The sequence below is a fragment of the Panthera pardus genome, unplaced genomic scaffold (assembly GCF_024362965.1).
Source record: "Panthera pardus isolate Hobbes unplaced genomic scaffold, ASM2436296v1 HiC_scaffold_2, whole genome shotgun sequence".
Classification (NCBI taxonomy): Eukaryota; Metazoa; Chordata; class Mammalia; order Carnivora; family Felidae; genus Panthera; species Panthera pardus.
In genome coordinates this window covers 92,201,503-92,229,304 of record NW_026526765.1, presented here as the reverse complement: position 1 = coordinate 92,229,304, position 27,802 = coordinate 92,201,503, and the positions used below count along the sequence as shown (strand labels likewise).

The 27,802-nt window shown below is 39.2% G+C and overlaps 1 protein-coding gene across 4 annotated transcripts in view; it reads left to right on the top strand.

Moving 5' to 3' along the window:
• The first annotated feature begins 1,414 nt into the window (after positions 1–1,414).
• VCAN (versican) overlaps positions 1,415–27,802 on the top strand; it is a 110,159-nt gene continuing 83,771 nt past the window's right edge. Inside the window, exons 1-5 of one of the 4 annotated variants that reach the window (XM_019462843.2) lie at positions 1,415–1,945; positions 13,421–13,496; positions 18,260–18,637; positions 21,793–21,967; positions 22,053–22,180. In XM_019462843.2, the coding sequence (XP_019318388.2) occupies positions 13,427–13,496; positions 18,260–18,637; positions 21,793–21,967; positions 22,053–22,180 (751 nt within the window). In that variant the 5' untranslated portion in view covers positions 1,415–1,945; positions 13,421–13,426. The remainder of the gene's footprint in view (positions 1,946–13,420; positions 13,497–18,259; positions 18,638–21,792; positions 21,968–22,052; positions 22,181–27,802) is intronic. The other 3 variants (XM_019462845.2, XM_019462844.2, XM_019462846.2) reach the window with 3 other exon arrangements.

The following is a 27,802-nucleotide window of genomic DNA, read 5'->3' as shown; positions in this document are numbered from 1 at the left end:
TAAGAATAGTAGTATGATAACTATACTAAGAAAAATAAATCATTGTCATTATCAAACAAAAAATTGATTCCTAAATCCTATAATTAATAGTTACATTATTTACTGTCGTGAGCTGATAAATATATAACTGAGAAGAAATGGATAACACACATTTTGAGAACTGAAATTCTAACAAAACTTCAACTTGTTTATCACTTAAAATGTAGCATCATGCAGAATGCATACAGTTTGCAAAAGAAACTTTGGAAAGAAATATGGTAGATGTGCATGTACAGAAGTCTAGGCTTCTACAAGTTTTAAAGTGTGAGTGTAAGGCCCACCTACTCAAAGAAATTCAGGGGGAAACTCAACTTTTTTCTTTAATCCTCACTGTTGTGTTTGATATAATTTTCTAAGTAGAGACATCAGTGAGAAAAATGAGGATGCTTCCATGTTTGTGTAGAAAGAAACGTTTGCTATCCATTCCAGTGTCCCCAGTGTTAAACTGATAGGCACCTTGGACTTATTTTCTTCCCATTGTATAAACTCATACTTGACTTCAAAGAAAAGGAAAAATACAAAGTCCCTCTTTTCTAAGGGGCAGAAATCCTTTGTGCAACTGGTTGACCCTTGGCTCTCTAAGGTCCTATAGGAAATCTTTTGTAACACAATGCAGAGGACTCTTCCTTGTGTTGATGTTGTTTACATAGTTGGTGGGCCTGGCTGAAAACAAAAATCACATAAACTCATGAAAGATTAGGGTCCCATTTCCTGACCACAAGGAAGGGGATTGGTACATCCAAGCAGTCTGTTACTCAGAAAAATCATTAAATATTCTACCATGAGGGACACTTTGAAAAATTGAGAGAAAGGAAGAAGGAAGAAAGCAGAATCGAGACTTATGTACATTTGTGGCAGAGTAAGAGTTTAAATCCAACAAGGGATTTGCTTTGGGGAATTTCCTGTCCAGCCCTTTATTACCAGGGTCTTTGTAAATTGTGCAGTGACGTTGGGCTCCCCTTTGGGCAGTTCCCGGGAAAGGCAGTTCTTACACTTTTCCTCTAGGTCTTAGAAGGATCTCATTTTCTCAATGTCTCTTTCAGGTTGGCAGAAGGCGCAAGAATGACACTTCCCTCAGATGGGACAGGCAGGCTCTGTGGCCGCGTAAACACGCTGTAACCGAGTTCTTTGCTGATTTTTACAGAGTTTCATTAGCTCCCAAGAAGAACTGAGGGTGCTGAATTGTCTAGTGCTGGCCTGCCCCACAAGAGCCTGGGGGCTCCTTCCCCCTAACCCAGAACTGGCAGCGCAGGGGGCGGAGAAGTGGGGGTGGGGAGGGGTGGGAGGGCAGTGGTTTCTGTGCACACAGCGCGATGTTACTTAGTGAGTCGCTGAATGGGGAGCGTTGCTGTCCCCAAGCCGATTGGTACTTCTTGTCAGGAAGAAACGCCGAGAGGTGGGAGTGCCTGGGGAGGGAGGCAGGCGGTCCCTACCGCAGGCGCGGGGAGCTGCCTTTCCGCCCCTCTGCCTGCTTTCCAAGCCTGGGCTCTTAGGAGTGGCTGAAGCTGCGGAGCGCTTCAGGAGCCCGTGAATGAACCCTCCTCCTCTTCCTCCTCCTCCTCCTCGCTGAGTCTCCTCCTCGGTGCTGACGGTACAGTGATATAATGATGATGGGTGTCACAACCCGCATTTGAACTTGCAGGCGAGCTGCCCCGAGCCTTTCTGGGGAAGAACTCCAGGCGGGCGGGAGCAACAGCCGCGAACATTAGGTGCTGTGGACAGGCGCTGGGACCGGGATCTGCGGCCAGCCCCGCATCCTCCTGCATCCTTCAGCACCGTCCCGCACCCTCCTCACGCTTCCCCAGGCCACCGCGCTTCCTATGTGACCCGCCCCGGCAACACCGAGCCCACTCGCTCAGCGCTGCGGTGATTTTTTCCCCCAAACTGCAATAAGCCGCCTTTCAAGGTAATCACGTTTCTTTTGTTCCCCTTAAAAAAAAAAAAAAAAAAAAAAAAAGGAAAAAAAGACGAGCGAGCTTAGAAAAACGAAGTACATTGTAATTGGTAGAACACTTTAATTAAAGCAAAGAGAACTGGCTGTAAGGCGAAGTTAAGAAAATATATGCACTTTAAAAATGCAGGTAACTTTCAGAAGGACGTTTGGAGAGAGGAATACCGAGGGACCGTGGTGCTGAAAAGATGCAGACAAAAGAAGTCCGGAATCGGGTGGGGGTAGAAGGACTAACGGAATTGGGGGAAGGGAGGGAAGAGAATTGTAGCGAACCCTTAGAAAAGTCGTGGGGTCTTGAGCTGGAGAGCAGGAGGGACCAATGGCACCTTGAGCTTTTTTTTTTCTTTTCTTTTTCTTTTTTCTTTCTTTCTTTTTCTTTTCTTTCTTCTTCTTCTTTTTCTTCTTCGTTTTTTTTTGTTTGTTTTTTTGTTGTTTTTTGTTAACCTGCTCGAGGCAAAAGTTTGAATGGGGACTCCCGAGACTTCCCCACTTGCAAGTCCCCGAAGCCGCCTTGGTGCGGGCCACCTGGTTCCCGGGCCCCTGGTGTGTGGTCAGTACCTGGTGTTCCTGGAATGCTGTTCCAGGGCAGCTCCTGACAGGACGGTCCTGCGCCCCAGCAGCCCGGGACCTGGGCGGACGTGACCCCCTCTGCCCGCAGGCAGTCTGGGAAGAGGTCCGGCCGGGAGATGGGCAGGGTCCCCCGGCTGCGTCTCTTTGGGGACTTGGGGGCTGTCAAGGCCCTCCTCGGTGCCCCAGGGTTCTTTTGTCCTGCGCGCGGAGCGCGGAGGACGGCCGGGAGGGAGCAGGGTATGGGGGTGGGGTTGTTGGAGTGCCGCGGAGGTCTGGGAAGCTCCTGGGCGGGAAAAGCTTGACTTGAATCATCAGAGATGTGCAAGAATTTTATCTCACCCAGAAGAGCGAAGTGGAGCCTTCCACTGTGGTCTCAACGAACAAACCCCGTGCTCAGAGCGCTCTCCAGACAAAGGTGGCGCGGGGACCCGAATCTCGGGCCTCTAGGACCAGCCCTCTCGCCCCGAAAACAGCAGTTCTCCTTTTCCTTCCATCTCCCCACCCCCTCCCAGTTCTTGGCCCTAGTTGAGCAACTTTACAGGCTAGCCGAGCGGCCAGGGAGAGCGTGTGCCGGGAGCCCCAGGGGACGCCCTAGGCTGGAGCGTCCCACCACCCTGCAGAGGTGTGGGCGCCTCCGGACGACATCCCTAGTGCGCGCGGATATGGGGGCATCAGGGTTGTCCCGGCTCGCTGTCTGTGTCACTGGGCGTGGAGCGGCCACTGTGTTAGGCAGCGGAGAACGAGGTAGAAAAATAGTGTCATAGCTTAAACTATTTGCTCTCCGATCCAGCTGCGCCCCAGCAAGTCCTGCTTGTCCCCGGGAGATACAGCGGGAGGGAGGAGAAATCTACGCAACCTAGGGAGAGCTGTCCCACCGTGCGCACACCCACAGACTGAAAGACAGTCTTGCTATCTATGTCCCGTTTCTCATCTTTGTCTCTCCGTCTTCTGGCTCCATCTTCTCTGCCTCCCTTCCCTTCTCCCAGCCTTTGCTCAGTCTCTTGCGCTCCTACGTCCCCTCCCCCACGGCTGACAAATGAATGGCTAGTGTGAAATCCCTGCCTCCCGGATCGGCAGAAGCAGGCAAGGAGGGAGGAGCGAGAGAGGCTGGGAGCTCCCTCGGATCTGCCCCCAGTTGGCCTGCTAAGGGCTTGCAGAACCCAGATGTCTAGGAATAGGGTGTTTTGTGGCGGATGTGGGCGCCCCCTGATGGACAAGTTCAGCACAGGTGGAGGAACCCGATGCCCCCCACCAAAAAAACTAAGGAAGCCACTTTTACAACCATACATTCAATGATGAAGAGCCTTTAGTCGTTAGTTTTAAATTTAAGAATATGCGACGTAAATCTAGGGGTTTGAAGGACCAGGAATGGAGACCTTGCCTTTGTGAGGTACGGAAGCGCGCTTGCTCCCAAGTCCGCGGGGATGTGCTCACTGCTCTCAGCCAAGTCTGCAGCTTGGTGGAGAAGGACACATGGCCCGGGGCGGATCCAAGTTTTGGAGGGCTTGATGTTCAGTCTTAAGTATTACTTTCAGAAATATAGTACAGAATGCCTTACTTTTGGAAACGGTACCAAAGCCCTTCGTCGCTTGAACCCAATGCTAGGGCCCTGCCTCAGGATATTGTAAAGGAAAGGCCCCTAATCCAAAGTTTAAATTTACTCAATTTCAAAACACAATCGAACGTGGAATTTTGGGGGAAGAAGTGCCCCGGGAGGAAAAACAAGAGAAGGGATGGGAAGAAGAAGGGGACGGTGGAAGAAGTGAAAGAAAGGAACAGAGATATGGATGAAGCATGCAAACAGCCTGGAGAAGGCCGGTAGGGTACGTTTCGAGGTTTGAGGCTGAATTTCGAGTCTCCTTTTGAGATATATTTTAAGTCCCATACGCGACAACAAACGCGACTGAAGAGGCATGCCAGGATGGAAGGAAGCTAGCCCTTTTGAGGGGCTGGGGCCGCCAGCCGACCCTCACTCTCTCAGCAGGCGCGGAGGTAGGAACAGCGCCCGGCGCTCCTCGATGCGCCGGAGTTCACGAGCCGCCGCCACGTGGGCTGGGACGTCAGCTCTCGGCCCGAGACGGGTGTGACTTGGGCTCAGAGACAACTGCTGCGCGGAACCGGCTGTCCGCCCAGCCTGAGGCTGGCGGGGCGCCTCGGGTCCCCGCCTAGAGGCCAATAAGGGCGGGGCCTTGCTCTTTCCGGAGGGCGGGGGTGGGGGTGGGGGCGGGGCGGGGAAAGGCGGGGCGGGGCGGGGCTCACTGGTGTGAGCTCCGTGGTCTCGCACCCGCGCTGAGGCTGCTGGCTGCTGCTACAGGCTACCCGACTGCTGTCCAGAAGGTGCTAAACGCTCTTATTAACAGTTTGAAAAACATTTTTCTCGCTTCTTGGGAGTGGTAGGAGGAGTTTTTGCCTTTTGACAGGGAGAAAGTAAAGATATACTCCAAGCAGATTTTTTTTTTTTTTGGCAGAAAAATGACATGAGTTTATTCTGTGCTCCATATATTGACTTTTTAAATATGTTCAAGTCAGTTTGAAGACTATTTTTAGTCAATTACAGGACTGATGAAGTTCCAATGAGCGCAAACATTAAGGGGCTGGGGGTGTAACTCAGGTCCCTGGGCATCAGGATCCTTAGCTCGGTCCCGCCTACAGTGGGAACACAGCACATATTTATGAAACGACTGAGCTAGTAACCCCGGGGGAATGTGGCACAGTCTAGACGCTGCCACTTACACGCTGCATTTTAAACTCTCCTGCTTCCTCGCTTTGCCTCGGAAGAACGGGACTTTAAGTCTCTCTGAGATCTCAAATTTTCATATCTAATTGATTCACGTTCCCTTTCTTTTTGACTCCTTCTAAAAGCTGTGACCTAAATTATTTTAAGCACTGCTTGACAGCTGTGCCAAACCTATCATGCAAATATTCATGTGAAGTCCTAAAATAGGATGTTGTGAGTTTAATATAAAAATGGGAAACCATTAGTGGAAGCAACAACTAGTTTCCTGAGATAAAAATCTGTTCCCTGTTTGGAGATTATGTGGCTTGGAGGTAAGAGCATATCAAGCAGAAGGTCCCAGGGACTGACTTGTAGTGCTGATTCCTCAATAAAGAAAGGAATATTTCACAATTGTGTATGCCTGTCCCAACTAATACAGCAAAGGGTTCCAATGGATTCCAAAGTGATTGAGCAATGACTTCCTCCAGCAGGAAGTCCACAGTCCTTAATCTTATGGTTGGTGGGAAGAGGGATGAGATTAAGACAATCTGAGGATTTATGTCAGAACTCAAATTTTGTTTTGTTTTTCATAGTAGATAAACTAAAAGTTATTCCTAAATTGTATTTCCTCCTTTAAAAAACTGAAGTTTGAAAAGAATCTCTCTAGATTTAAATGTTTACACATGTAGGTTTCCTCTAATTCTCTGTGCTTACAAACTGGAGGGGAATGTCTCTGATATTCTAAGATACCTATATCTGCATGCTTGGAAATTCTGTTTGAAAGGACCTAAAAAGCTAACTTAAGGCTGAATATGATTAATGTTAAAAAACATAGTCTTTGTTCTCTCTTTCCTCACCTCATTATTATAAGTACTTTGTGGTTGATAATTGGTCACTAATTGAGCTTGAGAGCACAGAGATCCACCAAGGCCGTCTCCCAGTAGTCATATAACCAAGCTCTTCTTTCCTAGTGCAGTTTAAACCTTTTTGTTGACTTCATTCATGGACAGACCTCACTGGAAACTGTATTTAAAATGGGATATTACCCTGTGACTGAGGCCAACTTCTCAAGACACATGGTTCTTTTGAGGAGAAGAATGAGTGAATATAGTTAGGCGATTATTTCACCACCCACCTAGAGAAACCAGTTAGGACTCACAAACACTCATTGTTGGGGGTGAGTTGCTGTAGTCTGAAAAACATGCTGATTGTTGCATAGGTCTCTACTTTACCAGAAAACACAAGGCTGGTACTCCCTCTGATTGGGAATCAGAACAAAGGGAAGTAGAGATAATTACTGAATTTTTGCTAGCTTCCTCTGACAGCCTAGGTTTAGTAAACTACACATACGCACACATATACATTTATGCATTTATATTGTATTTATATGTATTCTCCAGGTTTTTTTGGTTTTATTGATTGACTGATTGATTGATTTATATTGACTGCTGGCTTCTTACCCCCAAATGTATCAGGGTGGTTGTATTTCATTGGTCAGTGCAAAGTATCTTTGTTGAATGTGTTTGCCTGTTATGTTTCCTGAAACTCCTCTGGATGGATCTGTCATCTATAATAGGGCATAAATGCAGATCTATGTTTAAATTTACCTGATTTCTGCCTCTCTCTATATATCCTACTTTCTTCTTCTAAGAATTTTAAGGGGTGTTTATGTTTATAAAAATGAGATTACATAGCTTATTATAAACACATACATAATATGTAAGCTGTAATCTTTTTACTTTTAAATTACTGAGTTGCTATCACCTGTGGTGTGGTAGAATGAACACTTGACTTGGAATCACAAAGCTTGATATCAAAATCTATTAAATGGATATATAGTTATACACATCAAAAGGGTGACTATCTCTGGGAAACTTTGGCAAATGAAAAACTATACAAATAAGTGGTGTTAATTTATTACATCCATGGGACTCATACTGATATATTCTATAATCTTAATAAAAATACCATTACCCAAATGACATATTTCCTACCAAATCCATAAAGTGAGTTAGATAGGAGCATTTTGCTTTAAAAATTGTCTAGTTTCACTGAACAGGAGACAGAGTCCAGAAATATACTAAAATGGACATGGAAATTCAGTGGATAAGAAAGATTATTCAACAAATGGTTTGGAAACAACTGATTGGTCCATTCAGAGTAAGAGTCAACCTCTACCTCATTTCTTATCCTCAAATAAAGTTAAGATAGAGCACGTATGAAATGTAGAGAATGACATTTAAAAAATAACTAGAGGTGGGGTGCCTGGGTGGCTCAGTGGGTTAAGTGTCGGACTTGAGCTCAGGTCATGATCTCATAGTTTGTGGTTTCAACTGCCCACCCCGCCCCCCTGCCCCGCCCCATGGGTCAGGTCAGGCTCTGTGCTGACAGCTCAGAGCCTGGAGTCTGCTTCGGATTCTGTGACTCCCTCTCTCTCTGCCCCTCCCCCACCGACCCTCTGTCTCTCTCTGTCTCTCAAAAAATAAATAAATGTTAAAAATAAATAAATAAAAAATAATGAGGAAATTATAGGATTTTTAAAATAATAAAATAGAAATAGAGAAACCTGTTTTAAGCAAAAGTAAAGATCCAGGGGCACCTAGGTGGTTCAGTCAGTTAAGCATCCGACTCTCAGTTTCAGCTCAGGTCATGATCTCATGGTTTCATGAGTTCAAGCCCCACGTCGGGCTCTGTGCTAACAGTGCATAGCCTGCTTGAGATTCTCTCTCTCTCTCTCTCTCTCTCTGCCCCTCCCCCCGCTCACACTGTGTTTGTGTCTCTCAAAATAATAAAGAAAGCTTAAAAAATATTTTTTTTTAAAAGGAAAAGATCCAGAAGCCATACTAGAACAGACTGGTAAGTATGAGTAAATAACAAATTATTTACACAAAAACAAATAACACATTTGGAAAACATCAGCAACATAAGATAGACAAAGAGCTAATAACTCTTTGGATATAACAAGAACTTTTACAAATCAGTGAAAGACCACAGTCTATCTAAAAACTGTCACATGTGATATGTAGGCAGTTGGCAGAAGAAGAAATGTGTTTTTAGTCATATGAGAAATTGCTCATCCTCATCCATAATTAAAGAAATAGTAATTAAAAAATGATATGCTGCATTATTTTTTCAACCACAGCAGTAAAGATTTAAAAAGTTTGATAAAAATTTGTTTTCGACAGGTTGTAGGGAAATTGGATCTCTCACATACTACTGTGGCAATATGAATAGGTCCATCTTCTTTACAAAATAATTTGGTAATAGCTATCAGAAAAATTTAAAACTGCATATACTCTTTGACCCAGCAATTTTTATTCTAGATATTATCATATAGATATTGGTACAAATATCACCCAAGATGAATGGACAAGGACAACCTTTGCAGCATTGTTTAATACAAAAATCTGGAAACACTGTAAAGGCTCCTCATAAGGCTCATCATCTATGTGCTTTGGTGAAAATAGAGCATGGGAAAGGGAACAGAGAGTGCAGTGTTTTAGATAGAGTAATGAGGAAGAAGTCAGGCAGAGAAAAGAGCACCACTAAGGGGCAATGACATGAAAAAGCTTAGTTAAGTCCAGCTTCAGGAATCCAATTGGAAGTTAATGATAAATTCACATGGGGCCATTGCTCCTCTGAAGTAAGTTCATAAGATTTCTTGTTTAACCATGAGATTTTTCTCTGCATTACAGTGATTCCTCCTGTGAGAAATCACCCAGGAGCAATATGATAGGTAGTACTCATTATATCCACCTTGTGGTTGAGATGTCCTGGACAGTTGGTTGTCTAGGTTTACTAATTTGAAGACTAGAAGGCAAGAAGTCTGTGTCCCTAAGTCACCCTTTGCTCACCAGATCTTCCACAAGATTAAGGGAGAATATTAAACATCTTGGCTATCTTTCTTCAAGGCAGCCCATCCTGGGCATGGCTCTTACCCTGTCTGCAAGACATGTCTCATGGTAGGAGTCCTATTGACCTTGTCTCTTGTGTTCTCCCAGGCAATTAAACAGCCTCAGTCAGCTGTGCCTTGATTGTTCAGTGACTTTCTCCTCTTCTCATTGACTACAGTGGAGTGAAGGCTAAATATAGGCACTGGCTTTCATATCTCTCAGGTCTTTCTTTGCAGATAGACTTGTTATCACTAGCAGATTATGCTTACAAGACAGACACCAAAGAGCAAAAAAATAGAAGTGGGTATTGGAGAGGTGCTAAAAAAAAAAAAAAAAAAAAAAAGGTTTTAAAAGTTTTTCTTATTTAGCAACATCAAATGCAGAAGGTAAACAGTGTGCCTTAACAACCGTGAACATGGACATAGCCTTAAGAAAATTAGAGAAATGGAATGAATGCCTATAGAGTCCCAGGAAGAGGCCACAGAAATATAGTTCTAAGGCAATTAAGGTCAGTAAATCACTCTGAGATATTTACTAAGGAGATAAATGGCCATTCTTTAAATCAAGTGTTGCAAGCTCAGGTGCTTAGAGGGAACAGGCATGGAGTAGAAATGCATGAGAAACCAAGTGGGGCCAGTGATAACCTTGAGTTCACGAAGGCAAGGTGAGAGGCTGCTCCTTGCCTAGTGCTGATTATTGGCCAGCAGGAATATGCACCTAGAATTGTTTGATCTGATTTTTCAAAAGAGATCTGAGACTTATTGTGAAAACTCCAATTTTTAAATGCTGGGAATTTATTGAAACCTATTTATACAAATATATTTCTAACATGACTGATTTCTCCCTTGTATTTTTAATGCACTGGCTTCCTTCCCTAGATTTGTCTTGGGGCAATTTTAAGGCAAGCAGTGAGTACATTTGTTCTGTAGATGAAAGACCATTTTCCTCCCTCCCTTAAAAAAGGGCACTTTTATAAGGGTGAAGGATGGCGCAAAACGTTAGACTTGGAGTATCGGTCTTAGAAAATTAGGATGCAAAAGACCCATCCCTGGGTCAAGGTCACGCCTTGTCTGATTTTGTTAGGAGATCTGACACTCCAAATATTGACAAACATCAGATATTATTGTGTCATGGTACACATTCAACTGGACTGGTTTAAATGCATTTCAGGTGTTAATTACCCTACATGCCCACATTCTTAAGAGATTGTTGGCATTTCTCTTCAAAGTGTGTTTCAGAACTGGTAAATAGAGGCATTGGTCATGCATTTGGCCCATAAACCTTTCTCAAGCATCTACTCTGAACCTGGCACTGTGGAATATTGTGGTAATTAGCAAGTTGAACGTGATACTAGGTCTGTTCTACAGAGACAGCTGTTCTACAGAGGAGATAAAACATGTTTGTTTACAAGTAATAAGTTAAAGCATATAGCAAAAAGTTATATGGCAATTTATTGTAAGCATAAAGTTATACACTGCTTCTATAATGGTAACCTAGATTATAATTTTCATATCCAACAGGTTCCAATACTTTTCTTTTTACTATTAGTGATATGAACACAGAAAGAGAACATCTATAGAAAACCTGAATTAATAATTTTAATAAGAAATATTGAGTACTGAATACACTGTATCACTGACCTATATCTCATATGCATTATTTTATCAATCCTCATGTTCACTCCAACAGTTAAGTACTACTTTTCATAATTAAGAAGTTACTGAAAATAAGGGAGTTAGTCACTTATCCCAAATCACAGAGTATTAGTAGAGGATTCAGAACTTGAATTCAGGGTTGTTTGAAAATGGAGACCAGACTTTTAACATTATGATTATAAAATAAAAGTTTCCTGAAAAAATAAATAATTTCCTGAATAAATAATTTCCTACCATCATGAAAAAAAAACTGTTCTCAATTTTTTTCTTTCATGATGATAGGAAATTATTTATTTTTATAAAAATGTTTCTTAAATTCAGTTAATACTTATGGAATTCATTTTCTTTAATAGATTTTTTTTAACGTTTATTTATTTTTGAGACAGAGAGAGACAGAGCAGGAATGGGGGAGGGTCAGAGAGAGAGGGAGACACAGAATCAGAAGCAGGCTCCAGGCTCTGAGCTGTCAGCACAGAGCCCGATGCAGGGCTCGAACTCATGGACCGCGAGATCATGACCTGAGCTGAAGTTGGACACTTAACTGACTGAGCCACCCAGGCGCCCCATAATAGATTTTAATAATACAACCTAAAATTTCACTTTGGCAGCTTTAAAGTATAGAATATGTGGAAGTGATATTTTTATTTTTTTCTGAAATACTGTAATAGCATTGAAACACAAGTGAATACTTTCTGCTTGCTATGGTAGCTTATAAGAACTATGGAAATGTAGAAACTAAATTTTACAGTTAGTGTTTAATAGTGTCTACTACATATTCCATTAATTATATGATAAATAATAAACTTAATTATCAAGATTAATCATCTGTAGCAAGGATTTGTTATAGAGAGGTTCCAATTCTTATTTCACAATATATAAAATAAAGCAATTAAAGGGAAACAAATAGCAAGGAAAAAGGAGTAGCTGTCATAATTATGAAATTAAACTTGAACTCAAATTGGACTTGGATTTTACGGCATTTACGTCTTTTCAGTCTAGGTTTCCTAACTCATATTGAATTTATATATGTTCTAAGGAGGATATTAGGAAGTTATTTAGGACATTATTTCAAATGTGTTATGATGCCTTCAGCTACAAGTATCAAAAATCCCTGATTTTATTGGGTTTATGTAATAAAGGAATTTATTTCGTTTAAAAAGAAGTTCAGAGAGACAGCTTACTCTGGCCTAATGTTTGAGGGCTTAAGACCTAGCTGTCCTGATTCTTTCTCAGCTTTGTCGCCAGAGGCTATCTTATACACTCATGGACACAGGAAGGCTACACCAGTTTGAGAAGAAGTAACCTATTGTGACAGTATTCCCTGAAGAAAAGCAACCACCTCTTTCTTTTTTTCCTGTTCTTAAGGTGAATATACCTTTCCCAGGAGCATCCCGTCTATCCTGCTGAGATCCCCTCACATCTCATTAGTTAAAAACTGTATCATGTACTCATTCCAAAACCAATCGTTGGCAAAATGAATGGGAGCAGTGTGACTGACTTAGGATAATCAGCATCATTCCCTTTGGCTGGGTTTGACCCAGGCTCCTCTAAAGTGTATGGCTGTGTAAAAGAGGATAGATACTAGAATGGAATCAGAATATTGTTGGAAAGGAGAAAGAAGAATGGCTACTGAGTACCCAACCAAGAGTGCCTGTTATAGAATAGTTCTAAATGCAGCTAAGGAGGGAAGAACCCTGGGGATCAAGTAATCTGCAGTTCTTCTGAGATTGGCTCTTTGCTTTCCAGATGGTCCCCAACACTGGTACTTATCCGCCTCATAATTACAGCTCCATAGAAATTCAAGCTGGAAGGGACCATTCTGAGACCCAGACTGTTAAATGTCTCCCCCAAAGCCTCACAATAAATTAATGGCAAAACCAGGGCAGGGTTTCTTGACTCTCAGAACAGAGTGTTTTCTTTATTTTTTTTCACCCTTCAGACTTTAGAACTGTTGGAACTGCTTTAAAACTCATGGCAAGCCTGGTCTTTTTGTAATTAACAGCTCCTTATAATACATTTGTTTTGTTTGTTCAGCCTCCTAGAAACTAAATTGAGTCTGTGCTTTAAAAAGCCTGCTGAAGTCCTTATTGCCTGTTTTGATAGCATGTGCATGAGCCACCACCATGTTCTTTCCCACCTCACATTTGATATGAATCCTTTTCTTTCAACATCTCTCCCTATTGGTTCCCCATCTTCTTTTGCTCCATCTGTGACCAGCTTCCTGTTTCTAAATAGACATTGTGGTCACCTCTCCCTCTTTGTGCCCATTCCTAGCCACTAGTTACTTCGGCTGTGGTCTTTATTGTTCTTTCTCCAGCCCACCGGGTTGCGGTTGTCCCACACATCTATATTGTTATATGTTCCCAAACTGGGTTTTGGGATTATTTTGGTAACTACTGCATTGGGTGAGAGTCGAACTAATAATTAAAGTGTTGGGATGACTTTTCCTATTACGAATTCTCTCCTGTTTCTACAATCTAAGAGGAGCTGTACCTTGTACTCTTACTATATACAATGCACAAAATAGCATGTTGACTTATGGCCCACCGCAAACCTGAATGCTTATGATTTCCTTTGTGTTTTTCTTCATTTCCAGGACAAGATGTTGATCAATATAAAGAGCATCTTATGGATGTGCTCTACCTTAATAGCAACCCATGCACTACATAAAGGTGAGTGTGGTTTAAGTTTTTTTGGCGTTTAGTGAAATAAAATTTAAGTGCTAGAGCACAGAATGGCCATATGGAGTCAATAGAATAAAGAATTAGTTTTTGATCTATTTAGTGATTTATAGTGCTGAACACTTTCAGCTGAAATAATATTATTTTTCATTTAATAAATGGTTTTAAATAAAATGAAATAATGAACAGGATGCTAAAGAAGCAAGTGGGTTTTCAATAAATTCCCAGATTACTTTCAGATTGCAAAAGTGCTCATATATACGTATTTTTTAAAATCTGTAATCTTCAATATACTCAAAGCCTTTCCTATAAAGAAAGACTATCAAACCCTCAGGAGGCTAGAGTGTGAGAAGAGTCAAAAAGATAAAGAGCAGGCTTACAGCCAGGATTTTACCCTCCACATATATTACCTTTTCCTTTCCTTTCTTTTCCTTTCTTTTCCTTTCTTTTCTTTTCCTTTCCTTTCCTTTCCTTTCCTTTCCTTTCCTTTCCTTTCTTTCCTTTCCTTTCCTTTCCTTTCCTTTCCTTCTTTCCCTTCCTTTTCTATTCTCTTCTTTTCTTCTTTCTCTATTTCATTAAACTTAATCTCCTAGTTATATGATATAGGCAACAAACAAATAAACTAATAACCCAGGTATTTTCAGATTGATGAAAATAAAGCTTAGTAATATGATAAAGAAGTGCCTGAGTAGGGGGAAGGTGGGATGGCCTCTTTGAGAAAGTAACATTTAAACTGAGATATGAATGACCAAGATGGCTGTCGGAGTTTAGGCTCCACCAATCTGTTAACAGCCCAAGCGCTATTTCCTTCAGTGTAGTCAGGAAATACAGGTGAAGGTCACAGACAGGGAAGGACAATAGCACCCAGTAACAAGGGAGAACACAAAAAGGAAATATAGAAAGAGAGTTGGTTTAGATGGGTAGTAACAGAAGGGGAATAACAAATTTGTTATTTGTAGGTTTAGATGGGTAGTAACAGAAGGGGAGAAAACAATGGGAGAGACTTGAGGGACACTTAAAACAGAGTTTAGACTTTCTGCTTAAAGCAAAGAAAGCACTCACATAAACAATGGGGAAAAAAACCAAAAGCACTTATGATATAGCTCCTTGACAGTATTTTATAACAGTAATAATAGCTAGCAATATTGAATAATTTCTACATGCCAGGTCTTCTGTATTTTACATAGTTAATTTATTGAATCTTAACTCTCCAATGAGGTAGATGCTTCTATTCTCCCCATTTGGCAGATGAAGAAACTGCACTACCACAAGGTTTGGAGGCCTACCTAATGTAGAAGATTATATAGCAGTTTAATTACAGAACCTGGAGTTGAACCCAGGCAGGCAGGCTCCATCATCCATGCTATGAATCACTATATTACACTTTATTCCAAGAATCAAGTTCTTTGTAAATCTGTGATCATGATTAAGAGATATAATTAGTTGGGACTAATTTCAGAAGAATTTAATTTTTTCATATGAGGCACAAAAGTTGAAAACGTAAGATCCAAATAAAACAAATTTGCCAGTTTATAGTAGGATACACAGCAATAACTTGTTAGGAGTTAACACAAGTGTTTTCATCTTAAGCTTTTCTCTGTTTATTCCTAGGCACTCAAAAGGTCAATAACTAACATTAATGAACACCTCGTCCACTGGTTATTGGCTTTATTTTAATGCATGAAGTGTTCTGTGCTTTAACAATACCTATTTTATTGATTATCTAGTGCTTACCTAGTTATTTGAATATTCCTCTACTATTAATAAATGAGTTCTCCACAGTCATGAGCAAATGAATGAACAACAGAGTGAAATTTATCGCCCTAGAGAGTAATAAATTCTCATATTTTCAATCTGACATTTATTTGGCCAAGGGGTGTGTGTGTGTGTGTGTGTGTGTGTGTGTGTGTGTGTGGTCAAATTGTATAGATGGAATTTATGTCATTCTTCTCCACAGAATTTACCGACAGAGAATGAAAGGCAATTGATCATTCGTTATTTAGAGATTTCTCCCTTACGCTACTCATATAGACCACAAACCATGTGGTGGGAACAGTGAACTTTGTGTTAATTTTCGTTTTTTACTACTTGCATTGTTCACAGTTTCAGACAAGTTCTTACAGGTAGCATTAAAAAAAAAACATGTATAGTCTGTAAACATTATTCTCTGAACTACTTAGTTTCTTCCTTAAAATATTTAGATTTAGTGAGCTTAGTTCTTATGACCCAGTGCATTAAGACTCAAGATTTTATACACAAAAGACTTGACCACACAGCTTTTTGTTAATCCTGCTGTTAAGACTAGATTCTACATGAATATATATTTATATCTGAACAAAGCTTTTGATTTCCTTGTATCTGTAAACATCTAGAACAATAAATAACCCTTGGGTAATTTGCCTTTTGAGATCATTTTGTTCCAATATCTTTTTACATAACAGCACAGTTACTGAGTAATACTTGGAGTTTTAGAAACCTTCCAATTGGATACATTGGATTCCATCTCATATCTGCCTCTACACATCTAAAATTGTGAAAAGAATGATAGCTTAGTAATAAATATTAAGGAATTGGATGTCACTTATCTTAAACTCATTTTTAAGGAGATGATAAAGAATCTCATAATTTATATCATAATTGAGGTTGATGGTAAAGCTGTTTTTTTTTCATTAAAAAACCAATACTTTGTGGTAATGTTAATCATCTAAATAATTCTTTAGGAAGGAAATGAGCTTTCCTAGAACATAGCGTAAATGGAGATTTTTAGATCATAGAATACTTAGCCCTTTCCTTCTCAGAACTCCTATTCTTGGCAAAACAAACAAACGAACAAACAAACAACCTTTGTGTTGTCATCATCTTCCTAATGGGGGCCAAATCAAGGGATTATAAATCAGGTAGGGAGTCCCCTGCGGACTTTATAGATTTATTTAAAAGATCAAGTTGCTAACTGCTGTCCGTGCAGATAACAATTTAAGAAATAGGATGAGATGGAAATAGAGTGGGTGTAGACTCTGCAAAGGAACTAACACTAATTTAGGGACAGAGGAAGAACCCCATAAGTACCAAAGTTGAAAGATTCCTTGATTAGTTGTGGGGAGACTTGTGTTCTGGCCCAGGTCTGTCAGCAGGCAGCTAGGATCTTAAATGTCACTTCCTCGCAGTGGAGCATCCTTAGTAAGAGATTGGACTAGTATCACTCTGAGGGTGAGCTTTAAGTAAGACAATTTATTTTATAAGCCAAGAATTTAATAGAATGGAATTATTCCCTTGATACTGTATTTAAAGGTGATTATGATCTTAGTAACATTTAAAAGACTAACTTAGTGCAGTTAATAGTGTATTTTTATTTAATTTTGTTAAGTGCCTTAAATCCTGTTTTGGGGCAAGTTATATATAGATTAGTAAGATGATAAAGAAATGTATGACAGCTATGACCACTATAAATTAGAAATATATGACTGATTTCTATCATAAATACAGTAAATATAATATTGTATTGGTTATTTTAGATTTATTTGTATCATATGAGAGATTTTATAGTCCAGCCTTTAAGAAGTTAAATTTCAATCTTTAACAATAAAGAGCATTTTTTTCTTAAAGTGCATAGTATCTCCATATCTTCCTGAAATTTTCAAAATGACTTATCCCCAACTGAATCCACAGTGCTATGTTGACAGCTATATCATTTCTGATACATGTCTGTATTGAGATATATGTTCCCAGTACCTTGACTACTAACACACTAAGTGTTACATACACATCATTTTGTTAAGAATTATTATTTCACTCCAGCTAGAGGCTACTTTTAACTTGTTCATCATATTTTCATGAAGTAGGATTGCTTGTGTATGAACATAATTTCTATCTATCGTTATTGCCAGCACATTGTCTAGCCAATTAGTCAGGACTGGAAAATGGGAGGAAGTGGTGGGAAAGGGTTATGGATTCCTGTAAGAATAAATGTCATTTATTTTGCATATGATACTGTTAAATTGCACTCAAGGTATTCTTTCGCCTTAAAATTTTAAGGGCTTAAACAGAAAGACATTCTGCAGATTAATACTTTAGGTGGGGGTTAGGTGAACAGACCAAATCCTACCCCCCCCACCCCCACACACAGGATATAATTAAGAGGTAATGTTTCACTGCAAAGTGATTGCAGCTGGATTTGTTATTATGATGAAAGCCTTTGGTTCAAACGCTGAACCAAATGAGGGTCCTTCAAGTGTTAGACTTCTTCCTGCTCCAGTCTACTGAAATATATATATTTTTTAATTTTCACTTCCTCTTTGAATTTTATTTTCATTTCCTCTAAGGTAATGTGGCAGTTATCTTAAATGTTTTTCCTCTTCTGACAGGTAGATATAAATTCTTTCAATTGCTCTTCCTAACATTGGTCCGATCTTTTACCCACATTACCAATTCTAGTCTCCTTTTGCTCTTAATTGCTTACCTTGCTATACATGCCTTATTCTATTACTTATTTTGTACATATTGAACTCTAAGTTACAAATACGTTAAAATGAATGCTATATTTTTAGTACATAAAGATGAGCATTTTTAAGCCATATCTTTGTTGTGAAACATTGTTAAAACTGTATACTATTCTTTGTATATAAACTCATTCTAATTATCTCACCTATTGAAAAAGTAACCAAATCACTTGTAAGGGTTTCTTAGCCACTCACTTATTTAATAGACTTGGTTGAGTTTTTTAGGACTGTTAATTTTGTATTTTCTATTTCTCCTAGTCAAAGTGGAAAAAAGCCCACCTGTTAAGGGCTCCCTCTCTGGAAAAGTCAATCTCCCTTGTCATTTTTCAACCATGCCTACGTTACCACCCAGTTACAACACCTCTAGCGAATTTCTCAGAATCAAATGGTCTAAGATTGAATTGGACAAGAGTGGAAAAGATTTGAAGGAGACTACTGTTCTTGTAGCCCAAAATGGGAATATCAAGATTGGTCAGGGCTATAAGGGGAGAGTGTCCGTGCCTACACATTCCGAGGTCGTCGGGGATGCCTCGCTCACCATGGTCAAATTGCGCGCAAGTGACGCGGGCCTCTACCGCTGCGATGTCATGTACGGGATTGAAGACACACAAGACACAGTATCATTGGCGGTGGACGGTAAGGCTTTCCAAATCTGTAAGACATGATACCTGGTTCAGAAGTGTTGTGAAGCAGTACTTGAAGTAAATGGTGTTCGGAGTTTGGACAAGTGGAAGAAACATCAGTCATTTCAACAGTTCATGCCTTTCACCAAAAATGAACTGTTACTTCTTTAAGGGTCAAGGAAGGTGACATTTTGCACAGCACCTTCACTGATTCAGGAAAGTGCAGTATAATGGAATTAATGAATAGCTCAAGACATGATAAATAGTTCAAGAACTAATTATTTCCTTACTTTGACCTACCTGTGATTACTTTTTAAGACCGTAAAGGCTGATCTACATTTTAATTTTTACGACATGTGTGTATGCACACACACATGCGCACACACGCGCACACACACACACACACACACAAAACTTTTCTCCTTTTTCTCACTGTCCTAGCATAATTATTAAAATCTTTGAGTTTCTTTTTAAGAAATATAAATTCTACCTTAACTTACATTGAAGAAATAGGGTATTTAATAAGTATCATGGTACATGTCACAGTGCCTTAGAAAGGCCAGGACCTAAGAAACATTTGCATTGGATCAAAATAAAACTCGGTGAATTTTTTGTTTTAAAGGTCAATACACTAACTGTTATACATTAAGGCTTGCAATGAGGCATTTTCATTTTAGCCCTCTTTCAGTGGTGGTTTGTATGTCATTTGAATTTAAGTTAGGAGACAAAGCAAAGAAAAATTGCTTTAATTGGGTACACACATAATACCATAGCTCTTGGAAACAGAGTATTTTGGCAAGTTATTAAGCAAAATTCTAATACCCAGACATGATAGAACAGATTTTTCTTCCATCCCTCCATTTTCCTATAAAATATTTACCTTTCAGAAATATATACAGAGGGTTTTATTAAAACTTTCTTCTGTAGCCAAAAGGAAATACTTTGAATTTCAGATGCAGAGAATTAATTTACTATACATTCTTTTATGTTCAGATTCTGTTACTGTCTCCTGTCAATCTATTTTTATGTTGTGCAGGCATCCACTAAATATCCTGGGCTCTTCAGTCTTTTAACCTTTTTATTATTTATTTTAGTTAGCCTATGATTGTTTTGCTGTACTGATTTTTTTTTTAATCTGTGTGTGTATTATATTTATATTTTATATAAATAGATTATTAATAAATTATAAATATATAGTAGTGGTATATGCACACTATGTATAAATTTATATATTTTTTTAAAATCTCTAAAGGAATTTAACAACTTCTTATTAATTTCACCATTAAAGAATTAGCAATGGATTTTCCCCTTGCCCCTGTGAAACAATGAAAATCCTCCACTTAATCTCCTTAGCCCCATGAGGTCTTCAAATTATCCCAACAACTGCAGATACTTATACCAACTGATATTCCCTGCCCTGCTCTTGGAGGCCCCTTTGTGCCCCCTTACAGTCTTCAGTGCACATGGAAGATTTTTAATTATCAAGAGGACTGTTGGAAGCTTTGATCGACATAAGACTAATTTAAAACCATTCAAATTCTTGCTTAAGCCTTAGAGATCATTATAAACTATCTCATACTTACCAGATAGTATGATACACACTTCCTGGCGATTTTAGAGTATTTCTATAAAGGTACAAATTTTTGGAAAGGCATTTGATGAATTTTTCATTGCACTGTCAGAAATGGGAAAATGAATGTTAGTTGTCATTGCATCTACTCGGTGCCTGTGCAGGTCTTTTTGTGTTGACACTTATCAGAGGTGCTCATCTATGACATGGCTAGTCTGTTCCCCTGTATTTAGTTTATTGGCACATAACCTGTCTTGCAAGAAGGAGACATTTGAAGGATGGGCATATGGAAGACAGTTTTAGAACTAGAAGTCAGACTGTGGGACATAGACTGTTGTCAACCCAAGGGAATTACTAGGAATAAAAAGACAGTGGAAGATATCTTGGAAACCAAAGTTCATTCTGCATAACAAAAAAAGTGGTCTTAGGCAATTTGACCCCTAATAAAATCTCATCCATAAGACCCAGTTGCCCCAACTTTTATTTTCTAGTGACTTCCCAGGCCCCTTACCTTGATTCACTTTGCAGTCTTACAGAAACGAGTCACCACATTTAGTGCAATTAAAGATGGAGATGCTCTTGTTGAAGTAAGAGGAGAAGACCAAAACCTCACTCCTACCCCCACCCTCATCCCCACCCAGTTACTCATCCCTCAGCCCTCTGACAATTCCTTGAGCCCTGGAGAACAGCTCTAGAACCACTAGACTATGCAACTCCTAACATACAGCAAAGTGGAGTTGAAGGCAAGTACCAAGATGCCTGGCTTCAACTCAGGGGAATCTGGGTAACTTTACTTTAAGCCTTCTTTGGGATAAAAATCGTACATTTTATTTGTCTTAGTGGAAACCCTCAGTTATGCTAGTCAGATGGTGAATATGATAAGCAGTGGGTGGGAGTTAGTAGCCTATACAACATTTTTAAAACTTTTGCCTAATTTGACTTTCATATCAGATAACATAAGCAATATTAGGTACACTTTATTGTGGGGGGGTGGAGATTAACTCAGTATATGATTAAGGAACAAATTAGTAATTGGATCAAGCCTTCTCACTCATACATAGTCCATTGTCTTTTTCTTCTTAGTATATTGTTTCTGGAAGTAAATATCTCAATGTTTTATGTTTGGAGGAAGCGGGATTAGTGAATGTTCCATGTGCTTCTATTCAGTTGGGCCTGGGTAAAATAGGGCAAGTTGACCTCATGGCCCCCTTAACTCTTTATCTCCTGCAGGACCTACTCTGTTTAGTTGTCCAGTGTTCCCATGATAATGTGAATACCACCTGTAATTGGAGAAGCTGTCCACCCCTTGGAATTTTAGTGGCCTAAATCTTTTTCTTAGATTGTTGACATGAGAGTAGAAAATTCCCGGTTAAGAAACTTTCTAATGGAGCACAATGGGACACCTGGGTGAACGGGATTTCTGGAGCTCCTCACATCACCATAACTTTATGTAATGCCACATAAAATGAAAATAAAGTATCACCATGGTGTTATTACCATGGGAGCAATTAATTTGATGTATTACATGAGTGAGAAACTTTGCAAATTATGGTGGGATATTTGAACATGCCAGTAATTGCTTGTGGCTCTCTTTGCAGGGGTTGTGTTTCACTACAGAGCGGCGACAAGCAGGTATACTCTGAATTTTGAGACTGCACAGAAGGCTTGTGTGGATATTGGGGCAGTCATAGCAACCCCAGAGCAGCTCCATGCCGCCTATGAAGATGGATTTGAACAGTGTGATGCAGGTTGGCTGTCTGATCAGACCGTCAGGTGAGAGGTCTGGGGGCCACAAGCTGTAATTCATTAATTTGAGAGTAAGAATAAAGTACTTCTTACTAGTCTTTTATTTCCCCAGATATCCCATCCGGGCTCCCCGGGAAGGCTGTTACGGAGATATGATGGGGAAGGAAGGAGTCAGGACCTATGGATTCCGTTCGCCTCATGAAACTTACGACGTATACTGCTACGTGGACCATCTAGATGGTACGATGTTTGAATTTCTAAAACTTCATCGGAACTAAGGAAATTGAAGAAGGACTGGGAGCACGTAGGAATAGAGCAAATTTTCATGCTTGTTTGGATTCCAAACAGCAGCATTTAGTTTAAATGACCGTATGATTGTGGTAAAATAAGCTTAAATTAAAGTGGAAAGAGAAGGAGGAGTGTCCAAATGGTTATGCAGGTTAGACATTTCTTTAGTTAATGGCAGGTTTTCTTTCAGGCATGCTGCTATTGGACTGTTTCCAATACACTTTTAGAGCCTTAAGAATAGAAAGCTGTAAGGGTGGTACCTATTCTTGTGAGAACTTCAGGTAAAATGCTGTGATGACAAACCACTATGAATCCAAGTGCTGATAAACACCCAGAGCTCAACTAAATAGTGTAAACTAGCCCAGGAAGGATTCTCATGTTTTATGTCTTCTTGTGGTGACTTTGCTACACTAATATTCAGAGCAATCATACATTCATTCAAGCAACCAACACGTTAAAAAAAAACACCTACTGTATGATAGGTACTCTGTTAGTCATTAGGGATATGAAACCAGGTAAGATATAGACCTTACTTCAAAGATGTTTTGAGTCTGATTGATTTTGGCACTATCATTTCTCACTAGGCATGAGTCAGAGGTTCTTAAAGGCCAGTGTGAGTTCAGTAGTGGCAAAATCACCAGGGGGGCACAATGCAGTTTTACTATAAGACACATGGAATAGAAGTTTCTGTGAATTGAATATTGAATTGGCTTGTACTTTTAATTTTGGATGGGTGCATGTGAAAAGAAGAATCTCAGCTTTCTTATGTGTAGAATAAAGAGGGTTAGACTAGATAGTTTCCCTGGTCCCTTCCAACATTAAAATTCTATGATTCTGTGTTTCTGTGAGTTGAATAAACAAGCTCAGAGACTGAAAACTAGGAACTAAGTAGTTTATGTTTTCCTAATGCCCTGACTAAACTTGAATAAGAAGGCCAACTTACCAGAAGGCTGCTTAAGTGTGGTTTTCTAGCATCTTACCATTCTTATTATAACTACCATTTAAGAATGGTAAATGTATTTTCTAAATTAGAACTTTGGATTTGAACAATTTCCATTTTTGTATAGGGACAAAGGGAAAACATCTACAAAATCCAACCTATGAGATACATATATCTCATAGGTTGGATTTTATGGATATATATGCTATATATGCTATATATATACTGAATTTTTTATATTAAATATAATTTATTGTCAAATTGGTTTCCATACAACACCCAGTACTCATCCCAACAGGTGCCCTTCTCAGTGCCCATCACCCACTTTCCTCTCCCTCCCACCCCCATCAACCCTCAGTTTATTCTGTTTTTAAGAGTCTCTCATGATTTGGCTCCCTCCATCTCTAACTCTTTTTTTTTTTTCCATTCCGCTCCCCCATGGTCTTCTGTTAAGTTTCTCAGGATCCACATATGAGTGAAAACATACAGTATCTGTCTTTTGATTACAAAATATGGATATGTGTATGTGTGTGTGTATGTATATATATATACATACATATATATATATACATATATATATATGTATGTATATATATATATGGAATTTGAATGTTTTTGTTTTAGTACACAAAGTTGAAAGAGAAAGACAAAAGAATCAGTATAAATACTAATTCAAGCACTGGCTGAAATTTCTGTCGGCAGAGTAATAAAGCTTTTATTTGTTTTATAGAAGAAATTTGACAGTTCTGGAGGATATTCAGCATCTTTACAGTGATATTGTTCTAGAAATTTTTTCTTCCTTGTTTGTTGTCCCTTGGAATAATTAGCAAATCTTTACACACTGATACTTTCCTTCTTGCCCTGAAATTGGACTGGTGTGCAGGGAGAGGTTAAAGAGGGCTTTAGTGAGTGAGGATGTATGAGGAAGATCACAAGATCACTCTGGTAAAGGTCTCTCTCCTTTTTTTTTTTTTTTAATTTTTTTTAATGTTTATTTATTTTTGAGAGAGACAGAGAAAGAATTTGAATGGGTTGGGGCAGAGAGAGAGGGAGGCACAGAATCTGAAGCAGGCTCCAGGCTCCGAGCTGTCAGCATAGAACCCGACGCAGGGCTTGAACTCACAAGCTGTGAGATCATGACCTGAGCTGAAGTCGGACCCTCAACCGACTGAGCCACCCAGGCGCCCCTCTCTCCTTCTTTTACTGAAGTATATGCCTTTCTTTGAAGTAAAGACCATTGGCTAAACTTTGAATTGATAAAAATTCGGTAGAAAGCTGACTTTAAAGTTACATCTGATGTTTCAATTGCCACATTGATAAAAGATTATTTGAAGGTGAGCCAAAATTCCTCGTAAGAGAAATTTATTATTATATTCATGGGTATCATAATTACTACCTATATTTTATTGTATTTTTGACAGCAAAGTATATGTGTGAGAGGGAGTAAAAATTAGAGATATTGATGTATTCAGAATGCATGTGATGGAACATACATCCAATAATGAACTAAGGTGCAGGAGCTTTAGATCAGAAGCCAAATTGTTCCAGATGGTCTAATGAAAAAGTCAATTAAGTATAAAATGAAGTGTAATTTAAAAAGATAATTAATTTTGTGTTAATTTAGTCATTTAAAGCGAGAGATATTTAGTTGATGGATTGTCAATCCTCTTTTTTTCTTCTTGTTTTGTAATTCACATTCATTCTGATGTATGTATGTCTTTAAAAATTCAAATAATTATACTCTATTCAATCCAGTTTATGTGGGGGAGAAGAAACTATTCTGGGTCTTACTCTAAGATGATTGTAGCACACTTATACATATGAACATAATATTCAATTCTATTTCTTAAAAAACCTTGTAAATATAAAATAGCAATTATATTAGCTATATCCATGAGCAAGGATTCCAGTATTAGTTGTGTTCTTGGAAATGGTCTAGACACTGTGTTGGCTTATTAGCCATGATTCGATAACAGAACACTGTTACTAAGAAATTAATGGAATTAAGATTCTAAAGTAGGAAATCTAGAAATTAAGATCCACAAAACAATCTATTAGGAAGTTTAATCTGTGTTTCCTGGTGAAATAGATTTGGAAACATTGAGAGGGTTCCTTATTAGGAAGTTTAATTTGTGTTTCCTGGAAATGTAGGTTTGGAAAACTTTGAGAGGCTTTAGAATAGAGCTGAGATGATTATACAGTTCAGAAAATCAAGTAAATGATTAGAGTTATCTAGAATGCTGAGAGAGCAGTCTTGGGAGGTAGTTAAGGTCCTCGTAATAAAAGAACAGGGGTGCACCTGGGTGGCTCAGTCGGTTAAGTGTACGCCTTAGGCTCAGGTCATGCACTCACAGTTCATGGGTTTGAGCCCCTCGTCAGACTCTGTGCTGACAGTTCAGAACCTGGAGCCTGCTTTGGATACTGTGTCTCCCTCTCTTTCTGTTCCTCCCCCACTTGCACTCTGTCTCTCTCTCTTTTAAAAATAAATAAAGATTAAAAAAAAAAAAAAGGAACGGGAAGGACCTCCACTTCATCCCAGCTCTATCACTTACTAGTTGTGAGATCCTGAACAAGATTTCACCTCTGTTTCAGTTTCTTCTCTGAAATGGAGACCATGAGAATACTTACCTTTTAATCATGGTATAAAGATAAAGTGAGTTAGTGTGTAAATCTTTTATCACAGTGTGTGTCACAAAGTAAGTGCTCAAGAAATAATAGCTTATGGATATACAAAATGTTCTTTATTTCCACTGAATTCATCAAAAGAAGAAATGACTTTAAAATGGCAACTTTAGATGCACCCGAGTGGCTCAGGAGGTTGAGCATCTGATTCTTGATTGTGGCTGGATTCATGATCCCAGGGTAGTAGGATCAAGCCCCATGTTGGGCTCCACCCTGACCTTAGACCCTGCTTAACATTCTCTCTTTCTCTCTCTCTCTCCTCCCTGCCCCGCCACTCTCCCCTGCTCGTGTGCTCTTTTTCTAGCATAAAAAAATAAAAAGTTTGCAACTCTGTGAATTAGGTTCACTATAAGGACATTTTTTTCTGACAATGAATACTGCTAAATACAGAAATAATCCTCACAGACTATAAAATTTCTTCTCTGGAAGTTTCTTAAAACTAGAATTTTCCTAAGATGTTCTGAGTGCAATGCTCTGTCAAAGTCAGAGCCATGGTACTTTGAGGTATATAGAAAATAACTGGAATGGGTCACTTTATGAAGAAGGGTGACTTTCATGTCAAGTCATTTTGAATATGATAAGTTGCTTGAACATTAGTGAAGAATTAAAATTAGTACAGTGGCAAAAAGAATTCGTATGTTATTCCTCTTAAATTGTTTACAACAATTATTCTCTGATTAGAACTTTAGCTTCTTAAGTCACAGTGTTCAGGAATTAATCTGGTATATGATTCCCCACAGAAGGTCATGGGCGCATAAACACGTCTACTTTGCTAGTGGGAGATTTAAATAATTCTGAAAGTGCTTTGTGAATTAATGCATTTCTGTGCTGAAGATTGGCAGTTTGATAGGAAATATTTGTATCATAGCAAAAAATAATTCCTAAATAAGTTAGATAACATAATGTTGGAAACAATGGAGTACAATGTAAATATTTCATCTAAAAACCCCACTCAACCACTTAAGGAATCTTTGCTTGCTTTTAAATAAAATTAATAGATCGACTGTTTATTTTATTTCTTTACGGTAGCAGGTCCTTGTAAGAAAAGTTTCCTTTTATAAAGGTGTTTAATTTTCCTTGCAGATAAATCATAGGGTTGTAGGTGAGGTCAAACTGCTTTCATTTTCAAGGTTGACCCCACTTAATTTCCTTGCAATTGAATCAATGCTTCCAGTCTCAACCATACATTCAACAAATTATTGACCTACGATCTTCTTGCTTGGGGACTTACATCTTGTCCTTCTATGGCCTATGTTTTCTTTGTAATCCTACCATTTGGCTATTATTTTACCTGAAATAACTATTACCCTACCACTCTGATTTCCTGGCTTCCACACAAGGTTCCCAGCACTTTGATGTGTCTTTCACATTTCACGTTGTCTTTTCATTTTTATGGACTCTCTCCTTAATCTCATATCTGCTTCCTAAGTCCTAGTTGACCTTGATCACCCTTATATCTCTAAACCTTGAGTGTATGACTATAAGCACCTCCACCCCCACGATGTTTGCTTATGCCTCTCTCTCTCCTGTAAGACTGTGACTTCTGGGAGGAAAGGAACCATGTATATCCCCACTATGTCCTTGGCACATAGTAGGGACTCCATAGACAGAGTTGAATAAATGTATGAATTCTTGAATTAACCTCCAAACCAGAAGTGCTCACTCGACTCGCCGTGCTTTGCACTTCCCCCTTGAATAACTTCATGCCTCTCTAGGCTTTAGCATTATTCTAGTGGTTCCCAAATTGTCACTGCTACAATTTCCTCATTAATTTAATTTCACATTTGTTCTATTGTAGATAAAATATTCCTTGTAGGATGAATGAGGCACAAAAGTACACCAAAATAACAAGTGAAAATGAAGATGTTAGTTTCTAGTTTTGCATGTTTAGGCCTGAATTTTCTTCTGAATTCCATACTCCTATTTCTAGTTTGTGAAATTATTCCTGTATC